This window comes from Thermobia domestica, chromosome 2 (assembly GCF_964235325.1).
Source record: "Thermobia domestica chromosome 2, izTheDome1.hap1.1, whole genome shotgun sequence".
NCBI lineage: Eukaryota > Metazoa > Arthropoda > Insecta > Zygentoma > Lepismatidae > Thermobia > Thermobia domestica.
This window is the reverse complement of record NC_137455.1, coordinates 313,382,885-313,403,794: the sequence shown is the minus strand read 5'-3', so window position 1 is coordinate 313,403,794 and position 20,910 is coordinate 313,382,885. Positions and strand designations below refer to the sequence as shown.

The 20,910-nt window shown below is 38.5% G+C and overlaps 1 protein-coding gene across 2 annotated transcripts in view; it reads right to left on the bottom strand.

Moving 5' to 3' along the window:
• zfh1 (Zn finger homeodomain 1) overlaps positions 1 to 20,910 on the bottom strand; it is a 746,119-nt gene that overhangs the window by 691,713 nt on the left and 33,496 nt on the right. Inside the window, exon 1 of one of the 2 annotated variants that reach the window (XM_081748988.1) lies at positions 12,531 to 12,674. The exons of the other annotated variant lie outside the window; for it this stretch is intronic. Within the exon in view, the coding sequence (XP_081605114.1) occupies positions 12,531 to 12,573 (43 nt within the window). The 5' untranslated portion in view covers positions 12,574 to 12,674. Of the gene's footprint in view, positions 1 to 12,530; positions 12,675 to 20,910 lie in introns of those variants that run through there. 2 annotated transcript variants of the gene reach the window in all.

Here is a 20,910-nt window from a genome sequence, read left to right as displayed (position 1 = left end):
TGACAGCAACTTTTATTGGTCCAAATTAAAGAAATACAACGACTTAATTTGCATATTAGTAAGAAAAGTGAATAAAGATACGAATTATTTGAGTCCACTTTGGCTCAGACTCATTTATACATAAATAAATACCAAAGACACTTCTCATTTCACTAAATGTCTCTCGTGGGGTCCGACCCCCCTCCCCCCACACAAAAAGTACGGCATTTCGATGTATTTTATCAATAGTAAACATTAAAACGAAACAATATTTAGAATTTTTCTTTGATTGCAATTAAATAAAAACAATAATAACAACTACAAAAAAAAATCACAAAACAAACATTTATAAACTTATATATATATTCGGGAGTGAAACGTGATAACCCACAAACGTGTGTTCATCAAGATTTTACAAACACTTACACTTTTAGGAACATTTTTCGTTTTTTGGTTTAAACCAGCCAACCCTGGTACAAAAACACGATATTACCATGTAGTAACCTACTTCATTGCTTCATGTAACAATTTTTATGAATCTATCCCCCAAGAGGGGGAACGGCCCCCAAAAAACTGTTGAAAACAAACAAAAAAAAACACGATATTTACCCTCCTCCCACATACATAAAATGCACACCAGGAAAGTTGCATCTTTGAGGAATAAATTAGTACCAAAACCATCTTCCAGCCTTAATTTGAGGTTTAAGACTGAGCCATTGAGGTTTAAAGCCCTGACACAGCAGTTGCGTCAATGGGAGTTTAAAGATGAAGAATGCAGACGACCAGTAGAACGTAACACAAAGAAACTAAACTACATATTCTGTGAACGGAGATCGGGAAAATCCCGATTTTTTCTCCGGAATTGAACATTTGGGCGGATCGAGATTAGGGAAGTTCCCGAAATTTGATCTAGCGGTTGAATATAGATGGCAAGCAGTACCTAAGAGTGTAAAAATGTAATATATATGCTTATGTAGATTATTGTTTTAAACAAAATAAATGTTTTAAACGTTTTTTCTTGTTTAAAACAAAGTACTTTGTTTTAAACGTTAAAAACGTTTTAAACAAAAAAAACATGTTTTAAACATAAAAAACGTTTTTTATGATTTTTTTAAAAAAAACATGTTTTTTTTCAACCCTGGTGAATTTGGAATAAATACATATTTGGCTCAAATAGTGGGATTCAATCCTTTGTTAATTTTGCATCTATCCATTTCATGCCTGTGATACAGTTTTGTTTATTTCAGACTTATTAAATCCTTGATTGGTTCACCACATATTCAATGCTAGGCTAGACGTAGTTCTGCCGGTCGCTAACAGATAGCGTTGAAGCAGGGCAGGCCCGTATCCAGGGGGTCTGGGGGGCCGGGATCCCCCTAAATTTTTACTGCCCCCCTCTAAGATTTTCACAGTAGGCTTCCAAATGAACTATAATATTTTTTAATCGGTCCCCCTAGCTTTCAACAGCCCCCCTACACTTTCGGGGTGGCTACGGGCCTGAAGCAGGGTCAGGCTCGCTAACAGCTGTCATGCCAATGGTTTAGTTTTAAAAAAAAAATAGTTTATAGTTTTTAAGGTCATTTAATACTTGCAATGAATACTTTTTACCAGTGCAGATGTTTCAGTAGCCGATAATTATGACGGCAAATTACGGCATCACTCCACAATTTCTAGTCTATAAGAAAACACATGGAAACTATTATTAGTTTGTTTAATAACACTTCAAAAAAGATCTCATTTCTTAAACTTCGGACATTTTTAATTGTCCTTAAGATATTCATTGAATTCAAAAAATGTTTTAGGGGGTCTTGTGAAAGAAAAGAAATGCTATCTTAATTTTCTATCCCACGCAGGGGGTAAAAGTGAGGGGGACGCGGGGGATGCCGTCCCCTTACCTAACAAAAATATGCAAGGCGTCCCCTCAGTTCCTAAAAAATTACAATGGGCAAATGTAGGCAGTGGGACCTCATGACGTCATGCCGCTACCTACCGTCCCTCTACCTTTTCCCCCTGACCCCGTGCATATGCCCTGCAAGGTTAGGGACGAGTAACGAAAGCGAGTGATTATAAAATAATTGGTAGAATGAAAATGTGAGAGGAAACTAGAGAATCTCGTAAAAACCCACAGGCATGACATTATTCATCACAAACTCACATGGCTTGGAGTCGAACCAAGGTCCGCTTGCACCATACGTAAGAGCACTATCACTGAGTCACCTTATCCGCTAAGAAGAAATGCAAAACTACTTGAAAAGGAACACATTAATTTGAAAAAAAAAAAAAAAACCTCAATTTCAACCCGTAGAAATCTTTCTTAATACGTACTAAAATTCAATTAGTTGTTTTACTGTAAATCCTATAGCGAGAAACATAATACAAACAGTGTAATACAAACCAGCAATCATGGACATGGTGTGTTTTCGTGGGTGTTGCTGCATACCATAGAGGTAACCTAGGGAGCTACTTGGAATACAAACGTCACGGAACACCTCTTTCGTTTGCCTTGAAATCCACACGCACAACACCAATATAACAGATTGTGCATGCTATATGTTGAGATGTTTATAAATATCTGAAGCGGTTGCGTATTTTCATCCTCTAACATGTTAAGTTAGGTGAGCGAACTGAAGTGTTAACGAGTGTTAGAACTTGGTCTCTAAAAGTGGAAGAAATTATGGCATTATTATTATTATATGTGTTGCTATACCTTACAAAATATGTCAAACATAGTATATGATGTTTCATAATGTTCGAGTATTAATTCCAGTTACATATGTTTCTCGAGAATGCGGTAGCTCCGTAGTAGAGTGCTCATTTCTGGTATGTGATGTTTCTGATTCGATCCTAGCTCGCACCAAATAGGCTTTGCGAGTAAACAAACACCATGTGCGTAGGTTTTCTCGGGGATTCCCCCATTTCCTCCCTCTTTATTCTTTCCATCGATTCGTTCATTGGGGCCGCGGTTGCTCAGTGGTAGAGCGTTCACCTCTTGTGCATGGGCTCTTTGGCGCGAGCTGGGATCGTACCGAGTTAGTTGGCGTGGGAGACCAGGGTTCGATTCCCGGTGGGAGCATGTGGTACGGATTCCACGTTAATCAGTAGGTCCACGTCTCATATAGCCTCGCTGCTGCAAGGGACGCTAAATTGAAGTCAAAAACAAACGAACCAAGTTAGCTTTGTGGTGGACAAACATTGTGTGTATGGAGTTTTCTCGGGGTTCTCCTGTTTCCTCCCACTTTCTTAATTCCACCATTTCATTCATTTCTCATCATCATCGTCTCCTTCAGCCTAGCCGGCTAAGCGTGGAATGGAAAACTTAAAGATTTAATTTCATTTCGTTCATTATGATTATGCCGTCTCCCTTGGCCTCGGATCATAAATGTAAGTCTTTAAACTATATATTAAAAAAAGTATGCCTCTCGTGTCCAAGTGAGACACGAGTGTACATCTTGTACGCGTTGTTCCAGGATCGATTCCCGTCGAGGGATACAAAGCCTATCAGGTACAGAGACAAATAGTAGTTCAGATCCCACTTCAAACACTAGGTCCCCTTTCATACAACCTCGGCACTGAGAAATGACAGTACACTAAAGAAATCAATATAATCCAGTTACATGTATACAGTGAACTCCGGATTACCCTCTTGGAATCAGGAATATATAAGCGAATTTCATAGATAATCCTCAACATGGCGGAGAAAGAACACAAATCAACACGGAAATGATACGCCTTTAACAGCAAATATAAAACACATAGACCTACTTAAAAATTATTTATTGAAAAATAAGTTGTTGTTAACAGACAGAAAATATAGTAATTCAATATTGTCCTAGGTTGAAAGAGAAACAAAAGAAGTTGTTCACAGGATTCACTTTTAACCCTCACAAGGCCACACAGAGTAAGAGTGCAAAGTGCATTTACATTCCAATACTACGTAATTTGTTTGACCTTTCGTACACAAGAAATTTAGTGACTCTGTCACGATAACTTACATAGTTAGTTAGTATATTGATATTTTACTGGCAATGATAAGAGTTCTTTCATTTCGGTTTTTCCTGTCGATGATCACAAACAACAAAGGCTAAATAGTATTTTGCCATTTTGTAAGGCCGGACACATCGTGTCTATAGTGGGTCAGACAAGCCAAAAGAGAGGGAAGCAGGAGGGAATGCAGAGAGACATGCCTCAGTGCATTAACTGTGTGTCTCTGTCACAACTTGGGGGGACACGGTGGCTCAGTATCAGAGCGCTTACCTCTGGTCCACGGGGTCCCTGGTTCGATCCCCGACCAATTGAGTTCGTGGTGGACAATATCGAGTCCGTGGGGTTTTCTCGGGATACTTCCGTTTCCTCGCACATCCTGATTCTACGAATTCTTCCATCATCATTCACTTGCCTTAATCATTCTTTTCCTTTAGGCTAAAGGCATAATAATAGAATGTTAAACTGAAATATTTAATTTCATTTTTCTGTCACAACGTTGGAGAGACCTTTGCGTACCACTTTACACTTCAATCTAATTACATTCTTTCATCAATTCTTACCGTCAACGACCAACTGTAAATTTTAAGTTTTTATCCCTTCTTTATTGTTCTTAAATTGTTTTCCCTTTTTAAAAATCAATCATACAAACGCTATATATACATTCGTGCGTAATCTAAAGAACTTACCAAATTTCGACGAAAATATCTGAAGATAGATGCCGACTTGCGTAATAATCATATGAAACATTTTCCTTTTATATAAATAAACCATATCTATTTATGTTTCTTTTAAAAAATCCTATATAAAAACATAACAGAATCAACGTCTTCCTCCCAAAATAAGTATATATCGAGCACCAAGCACCACGTTCCCAAGTCCAAAAGTTACCTGCGAGATTGTTGTATGTAACGAAGTCCTTGAATTAATTGCATTAGTATAACTTATGGAGTCTGGTAGATATACTCAAAAAATAGAAGAAATTTATTAAATGCAAACAATTAATTAAGCACAATTTTAACTTATAATGTACAGCAGGCCAAAGACTTGAAATAACAATAACACATGATAGTTTCTGCATGGCTTATAGATATGTCATCAAATTAATCAGGTGACCAAAGGTGGAACCGTGGCCATTTAAAATGTTTTGCTGTTTATATATATAAACCAACGCCTGAGTCACTAACTGTCTGGCTCAATTTGTATGTAATTACTACTTATGTACTACGTTAGTTGGACAACATTCTGGAGAACGAAAAATAGCTATAATTGACAAGGAGACTTCAGTATTCAATCAGTGACGACACAAGCCTTATTTTCAAAGATAAGGAAGGGGGGGGGACGCGGAAGAGTGCAGACATTTTGGGGCATTATTTTTTGTATAAAAAACAAAAGCTTTATACATAGGGCGACCGGAGGCAGTGTTAGCCTCTGGAGGATCTCCGTCTCTTACCCTTCTCTGCCGTCGCCACTGCTGTTCGTATACGATTATTTGTCATTATGAATAGCATGGTTCATTAGATTGGTTATTTTGGAGTCTCTCGTCCCTATTCAGTATCGAGACTGCATTACATATACGTCGTGCATATACAGTTCCGATTCGATTCCGTAACAGGGTGACAGGATACTTTCCCCTCTTTTTTTCTTCTTCTTCTTCTTCTTTTTTTTATACATACTAATGGAAAAGTAATTTAGTATTCACTAGATTATGTAGATTTTCTTCTTTGTAATGAGAAGTCTGAAACGTCTCTAAATCGCTTTTTTATTAGACAAATTGACACAAGGGGATACATAACTTAACTCACTGGGGAAGGCTGAGTCTGGAGAAACCAAAGGCAAGCGATTAACACATAGATTCAGTGTCCCTTTTGCAGTTAGCATGGTGAGGTGGAGATATCCTTAATTACTTAATAACAATAATAGTAATAACTTTGACGATCATTGCACGTGTTATTATTAGCTCTAATATGGAGTATTATCGTTAATTTTTCTTTGTGATGCAAAACATACTATCGGATTCATAAACGTCCTGCTTTTTGGATCAAAAAATCCAATATATTTCAACAAAAAATTTCTTGTATGGCCTTATATCTGGAGAATTACATATAATGTAGCTAAACCCAAACTGACACTTAACTCAGAATGATATGCGTATTCTGTAGAAAATAGGAAAACTCGATTTAGGGGTCCTTCAAAAATTTTGTGGCCCTTGATCCAATTGGTCGAAAAGATCCAATATATTTCAATCAAAAATTTTCTTGTAGGCCTTATATCTGGAGAACTACACATAATGTAGCCAAACCCGAACTATCAGTTAGCTCAGTATGATATCTTTATTACGAAAACTAGATTTAGGGACCATTCAAAAATTTTGTAGCCCCTGATTCAATTGAATCAAAATATCCAATATATTTCATCAAAAAAAAAAAATGTGAGCCTTATATCTGGAGAATTACATACATTGTAGCCAAACCCAAACTATCAATTAACTCAAGTATGATATGTTTATTCCGAAGAAAATACGAAAACTCGATTTAGGGGCCATTCCAAAATTTTGTGGCCCTGATCCAAAAACTAATTATTGGCCAAAATCGCAATCATTTGATCCATTTTTAGTTTTCCTAAAATTCTTTCTTTTCTTTTTCTTTTTCACTTTTGACGAATCGGTTTCGTAGCTACCCTTTCACTGCGAATTTGTTCTAAGTGCTAATACACCAACTGTTAATACAAAAATTTTAAAACTTCAATACCATGTGAAGAATTAGTATTTTCCTGAGGTTTTTAAAAATAAGATTTTAAATATAGTTATGACTAACAACATTTAACAGAAAATGGATTTTATTTCTGTAAAAGTTAATAATGACATAAATTATAAATAGCCTTCAACATTGCAGGTGCAAGATGTACGGGATTTACTAACTAGAAAACAACGACGCATTACGATATCGCGATGCCAAGTTTGAGAATTCCTGATATTGAAAATAGCTTGTGAACTATGAATCTCTAACTACCCCGAGCTTTTCTGTTTACGGCTGAACCTGAGAAGAAAAAGGTAGATTAGAAGGCCAGAAACGGGGCCAGCAGAAAAAGCAAACAAGATAACGTCCGCATGCTAATCAGTCAAACTAAACATCCCCAGTTGACTGACCTGTTTGTCTGTTGAGGTAGGTTCTAGCAGATGAGTCAATGCACACTGTTTTCTTTCCTTCTAAAGTAAATGAAACTTTCTAGTGACCAGTGCACGAAGGACAACCAACGGAATCGACCAGGAAAAACAATACGCACAGCGAATGTTCGGAGTTTCTCAATACCGTTTGTTATCCGTATGATATATATTGTAATGGCATTAGTGGCGGCTTTGGAGGGAGGTAGCATCAGTAGAAATTAAAATTTTATCTAAAAATCCAGAAAACACGAGAATAATATAAATTCTGATTTTAAAAAATTACTCGAAACGTAATTTATGAATAAATGGACTTGCGTTTATGATAAGCATTAAAATATCTAAATATTTTCGCCTAGACATTTCTGCAAACAGTAACTCTTGAATGTTTTGGTGGTTGCATATCAGCGTTGCGCGAAACTTACATTTATGAATGAATGATATATGGATAGTCACCGTTACCCATTAAGATGTTAACGGATTGATACCATTAACGAACTCGGCCGAGGTAATTGCTCTAGTTGTCTATTGCATTAAAAAAAATTAAAATTCGCTTTCGTTCAAGAGTTATCGTGTAAAGTAACGGACAGACGTACTAACATCTTTGTGATCCACTACCGTCATCTTAATAAATTACACTGTTAGGGAGATGCACAATTAGCATAATCTTGAACATATTGCTATAGAACAAAAGAGAATCTAATAGCTGTGTTATTTTGTGTCTGAAGCGATGAACTTTAGGGTTTTCAAGCCACAATATTAGGTTAAATTATGCAGGATTTCTTACTCAGTATGAGTTATGTATATCATACTTAAAATATAGTACATAAAACGTGTACTTCTACCGAGCACATGATAAGACTTTGGCGATAAATATTTGAACCCCATCAATTAGCGACATGAAATGAAATCTTTCAGTTTAACGTCCCACTACTAGGCCCTTTCGACTAAGGGAGAGAGCTCCTTCGTGGCTAAGCGGTTAGTATACGCGCCTTCCGCGTGGAAGACCCGGGTTCGATTCGCGGCTGGAGCTCATGTGGTTCGGATTCCACGTTAATCAGTAGGTCCCGTCTCATATAGCCTCGCTACTGAAAGAGACGTTAAACTCAAAATCAACTCAACTCAACTCGGCTAAGGGAGACGATGATTAAAGCAAGTGAATGATGATGGAAGAATTAGTGGAATGAGAAAATGGGAGGAAACGGGAGTACTTCGAGAAACCCCACAGACACGATGTTGTCCACCACACACTTAATTGGCCGGCGATTGAACCAGGGACCCCATGCACCAGAGGTAAGTATTCTACCACTGAGCCATTGTGGCTTTAATTAGCGACTTAAATAAGAAAAGACATATAGAGACAATTTATCCTACAGTATTGAGAATGCAACATAAAAGAGCATATTTGAAAGATAAACGTCCTCGCTTCGTAATCAAGAGGCCCTAAGAACGAATTCTGCGTCTAACTATTTTACAGAAGTTTTCGTTAAGCATACATGGTATCTTTAAGTCCAGACTGTAGGTTCTGATCAACTTCCTTCCGTCATTGTTAATACTTATAACGTTAAGGTTTCATCAGTAGCTTGGCTGGTTGGGTGTTGTGTTAGAGTTTAGCGTTCAGTTCAGCACTGAGACTGAGACTATATGAGGTGTGGACCTACAGCTTACCGGCGGATAAGAACCACATGAGCTTTGCCGAGAATCGAACCTATGTCTCCTGCACTGGAAACGCGTACGCAAAAGTCATAGCCGAGAGGGATTGGATAGGATAGGATTTTAAATTTCTGGGCTTTCGGCATCTAAGGTCATTTAAGCCCTTCAAGTTTTTGAGGGATGACGTCCCTCGGCGAGCACACAATTCCGGGAAAGGGAAGGAAGAAAGGATTGGGGGAAGGAAGGAAGCGGCCTGGGACATATAAGTTAGGTACCACCCCGGCATTTGCCTGGTGTGAATGAGGAAAAACCTCATTCAGGGTGGCTGGCGTGAAAAAGCGTTTTACACTTTTTCGACCGAGTGGCCCCACCGGGAATAGCCGAGAGGGAGTTTTTTTAATTATCATTACTAGCTGTGTCTGGACATTAGTTAATTAAATTCTCTGAAAACATAACCCACAAAGATCTGTAACCGCGAAATGGTGCGTGTTCAACTCCGTAATTTATGGTTTCCTAGCGTCACATAAGTTTTCTAGCGTTCTTAGGTTCTATTTCTGGCTTTCTAGACCGAACTTCACTACTCTTAATTCCCATAGTGGTTTGAAGGCCACATGATAGTGGATTACTGAAGTCTTAAGTTCCCACTGGGAATCAAACTCGTAAGCAGCAAAAGAGAACAATGATGGTGCGTGATAGCCGAGTATGTGAATCGTTCGGGTGCAGATGTGAGATGCAGTCTATCGTGAATTCGAATCGCATTGAAGAGTATGCGCGTTTCTAGCTGCCCTTGATATATATGAGTTTTTCTTTCCCTGTATAATTAAGTGTCAAAACTCGGAATGAGGTAAAAACTATAAAAATCAGATACAATTCAGGAAATAAAGTTACTGAGGAATGTTTGGTTAGTCTGTTAACTTTTTTATTTTTAAATGTGGTAGAGGGCTCACCTCTGGTGAGAGGGTTTTCTGCTTCGATCCCAGAAGAAGTTTGTGATGGAGAACATTATATCCGTAAGTATTCTCGACGTTGTTTTCTCCCACATTTTCATTCTATCAATCCTATCATAATCATTTATGTTGTTCCAGACGAGAAATTTCTCGTCTTGTCTCGTCTCGAAAAAGAGACGAGATGTACTTTTTTTTAAAAAAAAAAATTCGAGACTAGGCAAACATAATAATTATCGTCCCATTTTCGAGACGAGAATATAATTTTCATGAGCCTCGTAGACAACGCTAGTTCACCCAAGTGTTAATCTCAAACACTGCTTTAGCGTTATGTGATTCATAGTATAAAACTTATAAACAGATAGTGATGGTACGAACATATGAAGAGCATTTACCCAGGTTGGAAAGATATACAAGTCATTATACAATACCAGTCCAATAACAAATATATTTTAAATGATCTTATATCACATCTTTCAAGAACCTCTCATGCAAGGGCGCCGATCCTGGGGTGCCAAGGGGGCCCGGCCCCCCGCAGAGCTCATGTGGGGGGCCCTAATTTTATTTATAAATATACAATATTTGGTATAATTTGAATGGAATTTATATTAAAATTCTCATATATGCCTTCTGCAACTGAATGACCCCCGCCCCCCCCCAAATTTACAGAGAAATCGGCGCCCTTACTCTCATGACGCAGAAAGATTCTGTTAACTTCTAGGTGAAAGCAAAAAAAGAAAAATAATCAACGAATGAATTTCGTACGTGAATTTACAAATCGAGACAAGAAATTCTTCGAGAATCGAGAAGGGACGAGACGAGAAAATCTTATTTGTCATCTCGTCTCGTGAGGAACACTAATAATCATTCACTTACTTTAATGATCCATCTCCTGTAACCTAAAAGGAATTCCGGAGATTTCATTTCATTGATCAGTAGCAACAAATTAAAGTTGACGGTTATTGGCTTCGAAAGACTTCCGGAATTTTATTAACAAAATTAATAATAAATGCAAGTTTTCTCTTCGAACAGTTATTGAAGAAAGGGGAATTACAGTATTTATTAGCCCCAATGCGGGAAAAAATATAGAGAAAGCAAGAGGTAGAAATGTTGATTTTGCGTAAATCTCGAACTCGAACGAACATATATATATATATATATATATATATATATATATATATATATATATATATATATATATCCAGAATCGTCCTCTACGACAGCATTGTTGCAAGAGAGATCTGTGGAGCGAAAGGACCTGTTCTGTACTAGGTGATCTTGCATGTGTCGAGTCTTGAGAAAAGTTGCATTTCGTGAAATTTGGAATTTTGTCGTTGCTAGCTCGGAGAGGACGACTCGCCTTGTGTATTAATTCTTACATACAATAATTGGAACATTGGGTGGAGTTTCTTACCTTGGCTTCAGATAATGGAATTTTTATTTTCGCCGATGTGACTTTCCTGAAAAGCCGCCACTTAGAGGGTCAATGCCAAAGATGGCCATTTTACAATCGAGCTCATTTTGGCTCGTGCGGGCTCAGATTCACTATTCTCAATGGGGCTCACACTCATTAGTCTCAATGAGACTCATACTTACTAATCTCAACAAGGTTCACGCTAACTCAGGATATCACTCTTCCTTGAGCGGGGGCCGCGGGGGCTCAGTGCCAGAGCGTTCACCTCTGGTGCATGGGATCCATGGTTCCATCCTAGCTCGTGCCAAGTGAACTTTGTGGTAGACAAACACCATGTGCGTGCGTTTCTTCGAGGTTCTCCTGTTTCCTTCCACTTACTTCATTCCGTATTTCATTCATTTCTCATCATCACCGTCTTCTTTAGCCTAGCCGGCATAACCGTGGGATGTAAAATTCAAAAATTTCATTTCATTTTTTTCTTCCTTGAGCTCTCTATCTTCTTAATGAGATTAGCGTTAGCTCGATCTCGCGCTCACTGAAAGCTCGGACTCGCTATAGTGAATGAGACTTGTACTCATTAACTTCATTGGAGCCAATGCTTCCTCGAACTCGAGCTTTGGTTCGCTTTCCACTTATGCAGTGGTGATTTTAGACAATTTACTTTCAGTACACAGGAGGTTAATGTAGTACTGCGTCAAATACTGATAACTCTTGCTGAACCCGATTGGAGATTTCCCCGGAGCGATTTTACCAAGTCCAGTGGGAAATTCCCTCCACTAGGCTATCACGGTTTGTGTTCACACGGGCTTACTTTCATTTATTGGCCTCGTGGCCTACTGAAGAGTGGAAATGGGGATTATATTTTCGAGCTTTCTACATCTAAGACCATTGTAGCCTTCAAATAAAAGGCATGATGTCCCTCGGCAAGGACACTGCCTGAAAGACGTTAGGAAGGAAGAAAGAAACGAAGAAGGAAGCGGGTAGAGCGTTTATGTTAGGTACCATCTCGCCATTTGTCAGATGTGAATGAGAAAAAGTAAGGAAAAACCTCACTCAAGGATGGCTGGCCTGAAAAGGCTGTTACACCAATCCAACAGGGTGTCACCAACGGGATCCGATTGAAGAGATCGTGAGTCTGGACATTTCTGTGGACCCGCAAACTGCTGCAGATGCATGTCTTGGTATGGTTCATAGCCTGCATAAATATCTTTTAAAAAAATAAATAAATAAAATCACGATCTTCGTGGCCTCGATGTTAAAGAAGTTCAAGAAAATCATTCTATCATAAATCCCTACTCACAAGCCACAGACTTCCACACTAGATGTTATTTGGAATCAGTACATCAGAAAAGCACCGTATATTGTATATGCGATGACTTATGCACTTGTGACTTACCTGTAGTTTTCCGCTTGGGTGTTGTTGTCTTCCGTATTCCCATTGCACAGCACACACCTACTCGAAACACTAACCATAGCTGACTGAGCTGTTTAGGCACGAGTCAGGTCAAAGAGCACTTCTCGTGGATAAGGACGGGGAGGAGGACAACAGAACGGCAGCATTTGCTGACAGCACCTGGTTTTCTCATACAATGAGGTCACTCAGCAGCTATGAATGTCGCAAAAAGAGATTTCCGGCGAGTACATGTTTCCAGTAGCCTTTTCTCTATCTCAAGCTCCCGTGCTATTATAACATCAGTCGTCACGATTTGTCAGGTATGCAGGTTGGTGGTTCGCTATGGCAATGTGAGTAAGCGATTTCCTCCTACTCTTTTGTCGCCTGTCGGATGCATGTGTTCTGTGAGAATACATACGTTCAATACATCATCGCTACCTGCTGTATGTCTGTTATACTCTTATGCTGAAAAATTCTGGTTGAGTTGTATCTTTTATTTACTGACAACATCGAGGCTATCTCTACAATGCAAAGTGGGCTATGAACCACTGTAGCACGTTCATGCTTTCCATCCGTGAATCGAACCAGGGACCTGATGCAACAAAGCCACAAGCCATTAGACTAGGAAAAAAGGAGAGAAGTAAAAAAAAAAAAGATAATTATTAGCATATACAGGATGTTTCAAAAATTATCCAGCAAAATTTCAGAAACAAATTTTGGATAAGGAAAATAAGGCATGTCTTCATAAGGCGGGAATCTCGCAAATATTAAGAGGTGTTGTGGGTTTCCAGACACTTGGCCGTAATTGAGCTCCCTGGCTACACATAGTTACCACGGCTGTCTTTCGCGCAGGAAACTCGTGTTTCATTCTTGCCTAGAGATAATGTGATTTGGATCCCATGTTAAGCTTTTAGGTCCGTCTCATATAGTCTTGACGCTGAAAGAGACGCTACACCTCATTTAAAAAAATGGTTCTGTACAGATCTATCTCCTGATCATCGTATTAAAATGAGCTCCTCGTTCAAAAAAAAAAAAAAAAATATAGCTTATAGCTCTAGATTCAGAATATTAGTTTCGCATTTCACACAAAAAAGAAAGAAAAAGAAAATTGAAACGAATTATTTACTTTAACGTCAAACGATTAGTCGTTTTAGGCTAAATGAAATGAACGATTAATGAAAGTAAATTATTATGAAAGAATTTGGTGGAATGAGAATCTGTAAGGAATCGAAGAACCCCGAGAAAATCCACGACATGATGTAGAAATGAAATGAAATCTAAGTTTTACGTCCCAGGATTATGCGGCTAGGCTAAAGGAGACGGTAATGATGATAAATGAATGAAATGGTGGAATGAATAAAGTGGGAGAAACGGGAGACCCTGAGAAAACCATCTCACCCGGTGTCTGTCCACCACAAAGTTCATTTGGTACGAGCTTGGATCGAACGAAGGACCCCGTGCACTAGAGATGAACGCTCTACCACTGAGCCACCACGGTTCCACGGATATGATGTTGTCCACCACAAATTCTCGTTGCCTGGGATCGAACCAAGGACCCCTAGCAGCAGAGGTGAGGGACTCCTCTCTGAACCATCGTATTCCCATTTAGTGCATAATCGAAAAATGATTAAAATTATGTAGAAGAATATAAGTACAAGGTCAGAGGACAAAATATTGTTTATTAAATTTTATTGTATTTTAAATATATCCAACAATAGTTGATTTACAAAATGGTGGAAGGGCACAATTCGCCGAGGAAAATCATTACTTAATGTTGTAACACTGTGGGTTCCGGAATTGGAAGCCAAGTTTGGTAATGATAATGCTATTGTCTCGGGCGCTAAGTTTTGCAACGATAGAAAATTACTAATAATTAAAGGAAAATTTCTGCTCGGGCTGCCAAATAGAATTACTGCGTGATATTATGAATAAGCAGATCTTATGTATTTGGGCGACGAAGAATATGAAACGTATTGTTTTCGGAATTCGATTCCTTATCTCTAATTTGCATATTTAATCTGAACTAGAATGACTAATTAAGGCACTCACGGATGAGCCTAATATGCATCAGAGAAATGAATACCTGACCTTGTACTTGAAAAGTGAATGGTATTGATGAGCGACAACTCATCTGCCTATTACACAAATAAAAAAAAATGAATGAGAGTTTGGAGAATTGAAGTTGACTCCACGGGGCTTGAACTTCAGTTCTCCAAGGTGAAAATACAGTTTTGCTAAGATGGTTTGGAATTAAAAAAAAATGATATATATAACTAAAGATGACCTAAGTCTAATCGATCCTGTTTTCCCCATAACGGTGTCTCCAAGGCGCTAGGAAAACAGGTGCGTAGTTAATAGTTAAGTGATTTAAACATGCGGAGCAAAAATCTCACAAGCTGCAAAGCTGAAAGAAAGATTTTTCGCTAATGGCTTGTTCAGTTGGCTACACTGACTATCACTCTGTCACCGAAGTGTGTGGAGATAGCAAAAATAGTTAAAAAGCAACAAACAAGGAAAGTTTAATTTAAAGTTTTTAAAAAAAATGAGTTAATTTAGATAAAAATTTCTGATGGTCAATGTAACCGTGCTTCAACTTTTTCTGTTCTTCTAGGTATGCTAATAACGGTTAAAGAAATAGGCATATCTTTGAAATGATAACCACATAACTGCTTTGGTTCTAACGTCAAATAGACTTTTAATAAATTTAACGAGAAATAAGGTGATATCTACAAAAATCAACAAGAAAGTTAATTTGGATTTACAAAAAAATGAATTAATTGACTTTACTGAAAACGAATCAGACTTTTGACTGTTTTGACCAAATAATATGATTTCTCTTAACACATTCTTCACTGTACAACGTAATATTCAAATTATTCAATCTTGACTGTAAAATTTAGCAACAATCTATTTCTACTCAACTAAACTGACAATATTCGATTCTTTATAATTACTATGACGTAGTTATACAAACAAAAATTTCTATTAAACTGAATATTAATTAGCAAAATGATTTATTGTTTTCCCCCTAGACATAAACGACTATTAAGTAATTCGCCCACAGTTACTACCTCTTTTTATTAATAAAAGAAATGGAAATAAGTTTAAGAATCGGATTGCGGAATGAAAGAATTAATGATTTAGGTTGCTTGCAAGACTTACTGGAGAAATGGTTTAGAAGCGATAGTATGCTTTTGAGAAAATTTAGTGCACTGTTTCTAATGAACTCTAATGAATTTTCAATATTAAAAGATTTGCATAAACAAAACATAGCTTTGTACACATACTATATCAGTTGGTAAATAATACAATTCACAATAAAAATCGTTACACAACACTAACTACACAAATATTTCATATTCAAGTACACTACACAGAAATATATATATATATAGTACTACCATTATTATAGTTTGGCCAATTGATCAAAATAATTATATTGTCGACGCTTGCTGATTTTCTCACTGATTCCTTATTTTGCGAATACACGTTTCTCCATAGCTATGGACCCTATCTGCGTTCGTTGCTCAGATAGGTACCTCCGAAGGGATTTACTCGAGTGTCTTAAGTTGTTTACCTTATTTATGAGACTCTAACGATATTACGAGCTAAGAGTATTTACACTTATTTGTCTGAAACTTACTCAACATAGCACGTCTTTGGAAGCTTTATATTGATTGTTTCTTTTAAGAATGAGTATAATAAAAATCGACAAGTTACAATAAAATCATATTAAGCCTGTTTACCGCTCTGACACATATTTCCCTAACACAACCTATACAAATGTTAAAATTTGAAAAACTAGACTTTGACGCTAAATCATAGTTTACTCAAAACAGAAATTACATTACATTCACACATCTTAAACGCGATTTATGTTTAAAAGAGAAATAATCCATACTTGATATAAATAAATACTGGATTGCATATAAATGATTATAATGACGGCTTCAAGGATCTAAATATTGACACATTACGATTACAAATAAATGCATGATTGAAGATCAAATCAATGTATACAAATTTCACTAGTAAAATAATCAAAAATTTTATGGTACTTATTCAAGAATGAAATTAACAGTTCCTATATCAGTGAATTAATTTTGGAAATGCAACCAAGGCATTAGGCTATATGTTTACTTCTTTTAAAAAGAATAAAAAAAAATGCTCTAAATGTTTACGGACAGTTCCGTATGAATAAACAATGTCCCGAAGTTTCTAGGAAAAGGTGAGTATGGAGATCACGAATCACGGAAATATTGGCCATAGTCCTTCTTCAATAAAGAAAATAGCAGAATACTTTGTCCTACCTTAATAAGTCCTTCCGCTTATATTTCCACACTTCAGAAGAAAACTGCACAGTACTTAACTGACCGTCACAATGCTTCCTAATGTCCCTTCTCAGACCCCGCTGTCCTCTGGATTCAACTCCCGAAGAAGAGGTCCTCGTTTGTCTGAAGCGTCTGGGTCTTCCTGTGGCAAGGCATCTGTCTCGAGTATCGGGGATCGAACCCGTGTCTCCGTCCTTCATCTCCATGTTGTTGAAATGCAACGATGCGTCACTTATCAAATCCATCTGCACTTAAATTTCACTCGCACAGTTTATATATATCCGCCATCCATCGCACTACTTTTCCTGTCTTTGCACTTTATGCGGGAAATCAACGTATATAGAATCACAGACTCACTTCAACATCACCATTTATGTAGCGTTACCGTAAGATGATAAGAATTATGTCTATCTGTCGATGTTTTAAATATTTGTATAAATAATCTTGTAACGACGAAGTTGCTGTGGATAACGCGTGGTTTAAGTAACTGGCTGCTAACGGGTGTTTAGCTAGCCATTTTTCTGAAATTTAAACACTTAAATATATATATATATATATATATATATATATATATATATATATATATGTATATGTATATATGAGTTGACGTACGCTTATGAATCGCGTGTTGGTGATGTTTTCACGATGAAGTGTCGACTTAGAGTATACTCTCTTCCGTGTAGGCGTTCTCCCAGCTTTCCTTATTTTTTTTAAAAAAAATAGACGCTTCATTCTTCTCTTTGTGAATTTTGAATTTCGGATTCTGATTCGCCGCTTTAAGTTCGTGACACCATTTCCCAAAAATCGGTTGATAATTTGGCTTGGGTCTCTAGCGTCTCTTCTGGGCTAGTACGTGATGTTAAAGAGTTTCATAAGCACTTGCGAAGATTGTAGATAAAAAATTTTGGTTCCTGTGTGTCTGTGACGTGATATTTGCGATATCGAGGTACTTAGGTAGTGCGACAGTATGGCTGGAGTAACAATAGCAAATTCCATTACCGTTTACTGGCGAGGTAGAAAAGTGGGTGGTCTATTAGTGCGGTTACCGTCTTATGTTTTTTTTTTCTTTCTGAAAAGCAGAGAAACTTCTTTACCTGGGACAAATGAAAGAGGTTGCTTGGCTGCTAAATGAAACAAAATAAAATTTTCCTTGACTTTTAAAATAAGTTGAATTTCTATATAAATATGTTTTAATTTGAATATAAGAACAATTAATTGAGTGTGTGAGCGTAATTGTCACAATACCCCCCTCCCAAGATGTAGCAAGTGCTGCAACAGAGTGAAGCACGGCTGCATCTAAGGAGAAGTAACATTTGATAAATAGAAAAGTTCAAATTCTGACAAAAAGTACAAATACATGAAAATCCTAACCCTAATCTATGTTGAAGAAGACAATTTATAAATTCACCAAAAATCCGAACCCTAATGTTAAAATTTCGTGCATGCTGAGAGAGATAATCTCAATCTAGATGAGAGGTCTCAGGTATTGAGTTGGTGGTCAGTTCAAGCTGCTGGACACAAGATTATGAGGCATGTTTTAAATAATATGACCTTATTCTTAATTGTCTCTTGGAGTTCTTTATTTTCTCTGCGCGGTATACGACTTCTTATATTTCTTCCAAAGTGCTGGCTGCCCTAGGTAACAAAACAACAAAATTATATAATCTTCAGCGTCTTGTATCATCGGGAAAGAGAGCATTGGTTACAGAGGGTGGCATGGAGCTTCAATTCTTCCATGTGCGAGGGCAAAGCCACTGCTCGCACTTTTGCTTTTATTCTTCGGCCATGATTCATCTTCAGTACCATAACTTTAAAATATAAGGAGAGTAAAATGATCAAGGCAAAGTTCCATGTCGCGAACATCCAATTGTGGGAACTTGCAAACATCTTGGTGGATTTGTCATCTGCTCGCTGCTCGTAGCTCACTATTCTTAGGCTCGGCGCGTTTTCGCAGGTATCATCACCAAGGCGAAGGGGTGCGTTGAGTCTCTGCTCTAAACGCAAAACTCCACTTCAGAGAGCTCAAATCGGGAATCCATCTCTACCGATTGCTCCGTATACAGGCACTTCTTCGTGCATAACAAAAATTATATCTCCTGGGCCGGTTTCAATGCTGGGTTGCGCACATTGGTGAACATCTTTTTCCAATCTTCCTCTGTAGTTTTGATTGCCTCACATCCGGTATCTGAAATAAAGTTAAAACAAATGCTGGTAAACAAATTCATTTCTGGGCATTATGCTTCCATATAGTAGATATTCTTATTCTTTATGTTTATCTTCTAGGGTTAGCCGCTTGGATAAGAGATGCAGGTACATTCAACTGAGTTATGCCATAAACAAAATTCTCTTATATTTCTTTCATCAGTTTCCTGCTAAGTTTTCTTTCTTCGCGCTACTACTTTATTCTTGACTTATACTTTTCTTGCAGTATCTTCTTGATTTTTTTTTTTTTACTTGTTGCTTACAATCATTATATTTCTATGCTTCCATTAGTTTTCATGCCATTGTGTATCTTAGTCTGTTTTCCAGCAAGCTGTCACGTAACCTCGACTCGAACCTGGACCGTTGAAGTCAGTTTTTAGTTTTCCTGCTGCTGCTCTGCCTGCAGGACCAGTGGGTTGGTAGCATTGATGCTGTCTGGGGTACTGCTACCTCTCCCTCGTGACCCACGATTGTTTCCTCTGGTGTGACCTCTTCGCTCCGAGCTGTTCCCTCGATGCGTGGTCACTTGTCGGACCTGTCTTTCTTCATTTCTTGACCTGTCTCCTCTGTTTCTTTGATTGCGGCGGAAACGGTGCTGCGCGTGACCTCTTGTCGGTGCTCCTGTACTTCTCTCGCTGCCGGAACTGTCTTCATCAGTCCGCTGTGATGGCTGGTGAGTGTTGCGCAATCGATTGTCCTCTCTTCGATAAGGATGGTGCCGTTGTCTCCTATTTCTGGAGTCCCTATATACGGTTTCCTCCGTTGACTGCCTACGCACATTCTGTGCTCTCCGTTGGCCTGTCGTACCACTGTTATTCCTTTGGGCATTTCGGTCTCTCTGGAAACTCTCTATCCTGTCCAGCTCCTCGCTGTCCCAGAGGATCATTGACAGTTGCTCCGTATCCTCCAGCTGAACTCCGATGAGCTGCCTTTGGATACGTAACGGTAGCATGTTCTTCACGTTTGAGAGAACTTCTGCTTCCGACATAGAAGGACTTAGTTCTCGGAACGCCTTGACTTGCTCCCAAAAGAATTCACGCAGGGACTTACGTGAATCAGCCCTATAGCGTGTGTTTCTGAGGCGAGTGAGCTTTCGCTGAATAATGGCTTCGCTTTGGAAATTCCTCAGAAAGGCACGACGGAAGTCTTCAAAAGTTCTGAACTGTTGGATGTGATTGTCTATCCACATCTTTGCTGCTCCACGTAGGATACGTGGAATTATGTGGAGAAGTTCTTCCTGCGCTATTCCGTATAGCCTGCAGTCATCCAACAACCGCTCAAGGAAGGTTGATGGCAGTCCCACATCCGTATCCGGGTCAAACGATGGCAATTCATCTATTTTAGGAGCTCGAAGAAAACTTCTGCAGCTAGCGTGAGAGTCCACAGATCTTCCACTCTCCTGATTCCCTTGACTGAGGTCTTCTAAAATTGGATTTGAAACCGGAGGCGTTGGAGTCCTTCGAGGGGGTTCTGAGAAGGCGGGTTGAGGTATGTTTCTTACTGCTTCCCCAACTCTCCTTTCTACCAACTCGGACATCTTCTCCGTTAGGGATGCTGTCAGTTGGTCCACCGTCTGCTGAATAGCTCCTGCTTTCTCCCGTTCGACATCCTGGATTTGCCGGAGTTCCTCAATCCTGGTGCTCTGATTAGTGAGGCTCTCTATTAGCTCCTCTTGTCGTACAGTCATGGAATGTTCAATATTCTCCATCCTTGTCTGCAGCTCTATCCTTTGTGCTTGGGTCTGCGTCTCCAAGTCCATCCGCATGCGCTGCATATCTTCTAGGACCTGTTCCTGCCTTTCCTCCATTTGCCTGACCATCCTCTCTTCCATTTGGCCAGCTTGTGCCGTG